Source organism: Harpegnathos saltator, unplaced genomic scaffold (genome assembly GCF_003227715.2).
Source record: "Harpegnathos saltator strain DR-91 unplaced genomic scaffold, Hsal_v8.6 scaffold101, whole genome shotgun sequence".
In the NCBI taxonomy this organism is placed as follows: Eukaryota; Metazoa; Arthropoda; class Insecta; order Hymenoptera; family Formicidae; genus Harpegnathos; species Harpegnathos saltator.
In genome coordinates this window covers 949,705-956,082 of record NW_020229875.1, presented here as the reverse complement: position 1 = coordinate 956,082, position 6,378 = coordinate 949,705, and the positions used below count along the sequence as shown (strand labels likewise).

The following is a 6,378-nucleotide window of genomic DNA, read 5'->3' as shown; positions in this document are numbered from 1 at the left end:
GTCAAGCAACTTTCAAATATAACGTATTCGCACGTCGAAAAGATCGCCGGCAGAATTTCGAATCACGGCAATTGCGCGAAACCGGCGTCTGATTCAGCGAGTGAGAGAGGCGATTTCTGTGTCTTTGAAATCCGCTCGCTTATCGCTCGAGAGATGTGTCGGCTGCAATTTTGCTCTTTTGTTGGCGGTACATACCAGAGTCGCGTCGTACGTTGAAATTGGCGGCATCGAATCCCGGAGACCCGAGGCCGAGGAGACCGCGGTCAGTGCACCGTAGGGGCCATCTTGCAAATGGACGTTTACCGCGTACACCTAAAACGGAGTGCGTTTTTATCATTCATCGACTTCATCGGCAGCGACACCTGCTCACTGGGGCGGGACACTGCTTATTATCCATCGCTAATACAAGCTTCGTGCGTGATGCGTTACCCACGCCACGATCCGTTCGGAGCTTCGATCGACGGTCGTCGCGGCGCGACCGAGCGGCGTGGAGTATCAGGCCGGCGCAGAGCTTCGAACGGAAGAACATATGTTTAGCCAGTGGCGCATGCGTGGTCACCGCTTCCGCAACGTACCTAGCCATCTTTCCAAGTCAAGCAAAAGTGATTGTTTTCAACCTTACTCTTATTTAACTGAACTTTTATTAATGTCAGAGCCACAGTCCGCGCTATTGCTACGAAAACAATTAGCAGGTACAACGTGAGCGCGATATGTGTGTTAAGTGTGTTTATGACGGAACGCAGATCGCAATTGAGTGGAGGCATCGGTGTCGTGCGCCTAGCGCTCTCAAGGGACTCGTCGCCGCCGTGTCTCGTAGACCCGACGTCAGGCTTCACGTCGATCTCGCTCTCGTTCTCGCCGGAAATCGTCGTGCTGTGGGCTCATGGGTTCATTCATCGTCACGCTCGTCGTCCTAGCCGGCTTGTTGTAGCCGTGCGCACCGATACGGGGCGTGAAAATCAATACGGCTCTCCCGCGGAGAGACCTGTGTGTGCTGCGCCGTGAATAACGTTAACCTAAGTCTCGGCGCTCGAGAGCTACCGAAAGCGGGTTCAAGCGGTTACGTCGTCGCCCTTGCCGTCCGTGACTTGTCGCGACTTCGAGCACGATTTGTTCCTCCGTTATCCCTGCTCGTCGCCGCCGCCGCTGTCGCCGCCGCCGCCGCCACCGCCGCCGCCGTCGCCGTCGCCGTCGCCGTCGCCGAGTCGATTCCTCGTAGCGTAGACGTGCGGAGACGGTCCTTGTGCGACGACGATGACGGTGACGACGTCGACTTCGAGGACGAAGGCCGCCCTCGCCTCATGCCCGAAAATAATTGCAGGCCTTGTTATTTATAGCGTACGCGCGTCACATGACGTCGCGCACGATGGTTCTCCTCGGCAGCGAGAAAAAAAAAAACGTATCGAGCGAGGAAACGAAAAAGAAGAAAAAAGAAAGAACCGGGAGACAGCGCACACCGACGAGACGCGAGAGCGAGGGAGAGAGTTAAAAAGAGAGAAAGAGAGAGTGTGCGTGTGCGTGTGTGGGAGAGAATGAGAGAGAGAGAGAGAGAGAGAGAGAGAGAGAGAGAGAGAGAGAGAGAACGAGCAAAAGCGTGCCGTGCAACGACCATCGAAGGTCAGCCGCCTTCGGGCCATGCTCCCCTGTTCCATTCGAGATCAACTCCGCGAAAAATGCCTCTCGGAGCTCGCTTCTCTTTGTGTGACGTGCAACAAAGTCGCAGCACGATCGCGAAAGAAAGAGAGAAAGCCATCGTGCCGGTAATATCGTGCCTCGCCTCCTTCACACGAAGTACACACGTCGCGCTGACTCACCGCGCGAATTTTGTGCGGGCGTATGGCAGTTATTTCGCACGGGCGACCTAACCTATACGTCGCATGCTTGGAGCTAGGTGCTAGTTGCTATGTGTGTAGCTGACAGGAGCGTGTACATTTGTACACGCACGTGTCTCTCGCATACAGCCGTTGTGTGTGCACGAATGATGCTGCTCTTTTTTACGCGTTACAGTAGCAGGGAATCTAACCTAAATGATCCAGTTTTCTTCTAGAGTCTAGATACGGAGGTGTCAATAACGCCGCTATTTCCGGCTTAAATTTTTTCAGGTCGAACATATCATGCCTAGATGTATGCGTATATTTACCGATTAACTAAAACTACCACCGATTAAAAAGTAGTTTTGGATCCTAAAATCTATATTCATGATATATCTTCATCGAATATTTCGGCGAGGAATGCCCGAGCGTACATCCAATTGTCAACTAATATTCACGATACATATATCCCTGCAGTCTGTTCTTTCTTGATGAACCTTCTCAATTGGTGTACATTGATGCATTAACTTAGAGCAAAACAAAATATACTCGTCTCACTCAAACTTATTGCATTAGTTTGCACTAGGAAGTTCTTTCAAGAAAGCATCTTCAAATAAACAAACGCGTACAGCCCAAAACATACTAGAATTGGAAGTCCTTGTTGTATCGCCTTGTATATGTTTGTTCTTTTTTTTCTTTTTTTTCTTTTTTTTTAAGGTACGTTTTTACTTTATTCCAATTCTTTTCTTTTCTCCCTTTTTTTTTTTTACCAAATCTCTAACGTGATTAATTGTACACTAAAATTTTCATGGTTAAAATTTCCACCTCTGTAACTTTTTACACATATATACATTTATACATATAAAATATTCAGGAAAATTTTGTAATGAAGAACAATGTGGAAAAATTTGCCTATTTTATTTGAATATTGTATTTTGTATAATTTTATAGTAAAGCTGTTTATTTTCAAGGGTATGCATTTTAATATGAATGTTCTAGACACACTTGACATATTGAAAATAATATAATTCAAACATGTTGTATTTTTCTTTATTTTCTTTACAGAATTAAATAAAAACCCAGTAGAAGGGTTTTCAGCAGGCCTCATAGACGACAATGATATATATCGATGGGAAGTGCTTATTATTGGACCTCCGGATACCTTATATGAGGGTGGTTTTTTTAAAGCACATTTACAGTTTCCAAAAGAATATCCACTTAGGCCACCAAAAATGAAATTTATAACTGAGATATGGCATCCAAATATTGACAGAAATGGAGATGTTTGTATATCAATATTACATGAGCCTGGTGACGATAAGTGGGGATATGAAAAAGCATCAGAACGGTGGTTACCAGTTCACACAGTCGAGACTATCTTGATAAGTGTTATTAGCATGCTTGCAGATCCTAATGATGAAAGTCCTGCTAATGTGGATGCCGCCGTAAGTACTGGTCTACATAAAACATCATTTGTCATATCGTATTCAATTTCTCATAATTTATCTTTTATTGCAGAAAGAGTGGAGAGAGAGTTATACGGAATTTAAACGAAAGGTGGCGAGGTGCGTGAGAAAAAGCCAAGAGGAATGTTTGTAGGGGATGAACAAATATTCAAATGGAAAGACTTATTTAATTCTGGTGAGTCTTTTGTGAAAGAAAATATAAGCATGTTTGTATACCATTTACAATCGTGAATTATATGGACAATATTCTTTTGATTTCTGTGATGTGTATATTAATATAGGGAAGCCGTAAGCACTGTAAGAAAGAAACCGATGCTCAGCATAAAGCTAACGGATAACAGTGCCACTAAAAGCGGAATAAGCCTGACCCATCCTTACGCAGAAAGAGAGAAAGAGAGAGAGAGAATGAGAGCGAGAGAGAGAGAGCGAGCGAGAGAGAGAGAGCGAACGAGAGAGAGAGAATGAGCGGGAGAGAGAGAGAGCGAGAGAGAGGGAGAGAGAGAGAGAGATAGAATGTGTGTAAACACGAGAGAAAACTCACGCAGCTCTTTCATGTTTATTAAACCACCGCTACCGACGTACGATCCAGCGAGACGGAGAACATAAAAAAATACACACGCAGTTCACCTTTTACATAATAAACAGCTAAAGAAAATTAATTTACACGTATACATAATGCAAAAAATCATCTGTACGATTACTACCTTAATATTAATAGTTATTCTAAACTTAACTCCCCCCCCTGTGCCCCTCCTATGCTCAAGAGCGACCCTAAACCCCTTTTGCCCGAAACTTGTAATTTAAAAAAAAAAACGAAAGATACGTTTACGTTTATCTGTCAAATAATTTCTTAGTGTCGTTTCGTATTTTCTTACTTTCGTAAATATATATATGTATAAATAAATTTTTTATAAAGTCGAGAGACAGGACACATGTTACAGTTGTATGAAATTGTCGATGAGGGAGAAGATGAACTGCATACGAATTACTGTGACACTGCAGTAAGAATAATGTCGATTATACGCGACGGTAATGTAAAAATATATATTAAATTTTCATCGAATATCGTGAGTTGCCAAAATAATTAATTCTAATTCAAGTGATAATAACGATAATATTGTTAACGTACCAATTATATAGTTAGTGCTCTCCATAACAAAACAAATGTGTACGTGCTATAAACGTACTCTCGAATTGTGTCACTCGTATGCAGAGTAGCGGCGATTTCCTTTTAATTATAAACTAAAATTGTGATTCTAACAACATATAATTTATGTTAAAATTCGACTGATTCTTTCGTCTTATTATACGTTATCTTATACTGTCAATTAAATTTTCAGACATTGAAAGAGCGTCTATATTATACCTGCTCTTTTCTCATCCACTTTAATAATACATTGTTTATCAAACTATACGTTTGCCAAGAGCAATTTGTGATAACAGGTATATATATATATAAATTCTTAAAAAACATTTTATTTATATTTCTCTTATATTTATTAGATTAAAAATTGCTACCATTGAATACATAAAAATATTGATGAAGTATCAGTTTTTAAATAACCAAATGGAAAGTATATGAAACTTTGTCGTAATATTTTATCTATATAATTTATAGGTCATCATCTATTTTCCGCGATGTATCTTATATCTGAGATTTATGCTTTAAGAAAAAATAATGAGAATGAGATGAACATGAGAATTTTCTAACATCGTTCGCATTTTATATTACGAAGATGCTAATTACATATATAAGACCAGAAAAAAGTCAAATCGGCCGTCCCGTCAGGGTTTCAAGGTATGTATTTTTCGACGCGCCCTCTAAGAAAGTGCACTTAAACTACATGAATACATCAAACATGAGACGGATAAGATGTAAACTTTGCGATAAAGTCGATATACGATTTGTTTATCAGTGTTGAGACAGAAACAGTGCAATTGTCGACAGCCGATCCTTTCTTTACTTATTGTCATCATGTGGAAATAGTACAGACACGAACCAAGTGACGTTACTATTACTGTTAAAAGGTACGATCAACGGACATAATTTAAGCATACTTTCTCAGAGGGCGCGCCAGAAAATTGCCTTCTTCGAAATCCTTTCGTAATGGCCGTTCTCAGACCTCTCTACCAGTGTAGAAGAAAAGACAAACCGTTTTGAGTGTGAATCTTTTCGAGGCGGAAATTTCGCGATTTATAGAGATCACAAGACGTCAATAAGGTAAGAAAAGTAAAAGAAATGTAAAGACCGCCAATTTGACGGGATGTATGTTGTATATGTGAAAAATTTTATTGTGCCATAACCATCACTGTCGATTCAAATTTTGCATTCGCGACATATACATACAGTGCACTCACATATACACATTAAAGTGTAATTTAAAAATACACATATTATACTTGATCATGTATGTGTTTGTATGCGAGTTTACCTCAAAAACATCGAGGTAATGTTAAATTATCAAATTAATACTCTGTTATGTACGAAACATCTAGATATATTGCGTGACTAAACTCATCGATGTTGTCGTTCTTCAAATGTTTCCTAGGCCACCGAGTTTATTTTTCACATATTAATATTTGCCCAGAGTTGGATGGTCTTTCTACGACATTAGTATCTATCGATCTATATAGGTTATAAGATGCTTTGTGTTAAATTTAGGTACAGGAATCCAAATTTATATTTGCTTGCCTACATTTAGCAATAATTAATACAACATAAAGAAACTCGCAAGATACATTATTTGAGTTTCTGAAGATGCAATAATATTGAACATTTCCTACGTATCGATAATAGGTGGATTGAGACAATTTACTATCGGTGTATAAAACTTATATTTGCGGCTGAAGGTAGCTGCGAGATCTGTAAATGTCGGTTACAGTACCTGATGCCTTTAATATCTTCAAGATGTTGCTGAAGTAGAGATTTACAAAATAAAATAAATTTCGTATAAAGTACGAAGTGGACTAGAATAAATATGTTTCAAAGTCTGTTTTATTTTGCCTGCAATAACAAATATTATCTGTCTATATTGTCTGAATAATTATTTTTTATTTGCATCAAAATAAATGTGGTAATTTGAAGGCACAAGGAATATATA

The 6,378-nt window shown here is 40.0% G+C and overlaps 1 protein-coding gene across 1 annotated transcript; it reads left to right on the top strand.

The window, feature by feature from the left end:
* The first annotated feature begins 511 nt into the window (after positions 1–511).
* On the top strand, positions 512–4,438 carry Ube2g1 (ubiquitin-conjugating enzyme E2G 1). Its single transcript, XM_011139837.3, has 4 exons — positions 512–692; positions 2,877–3,256; positions 3,330–3,452; positions 3,559–4,438. The coding sequence occupies exons 1-3, from the start codon at positions 530–532 to the stop codon at positions 3,408–3,410; spliced, it is 624 nt and encodes a 207-aa protein (XP_011138139.2). The 5' UTR covers positions 512–529; the 3' UTR covers positions 3,411–3,452; positions 3,559–4,438.
* The last annotated feature ends 1,940 nt before the right edge of the window (positions 4,439–6,378 follow it).

Excerpts from the sequence above, each read along its gene's own strand:
- Ube2g1 (XM_011139837.3), top strand. The coding sequence starts at position 530 with ATGTTTAGCCAGTGGCGCATGCGTGGTCACCGCTTCCGCAACGTACCT. Across the intron at positions 693-2,876 it reads GCTACGAAAACAATTAGCAG|AATTAAATAAAAACCCAGTA; the intron begins GTACAACGTGAG and ends TTTTCTTTACAG. Across the intron at positions 3,257-3,329 it reads CTGCTAATGTGGATGCCGCC|AAAGAGTGGAGAGAGAGTTA; the intron begins GTAAGTACTGGT and ends CTTTTATTGCAG.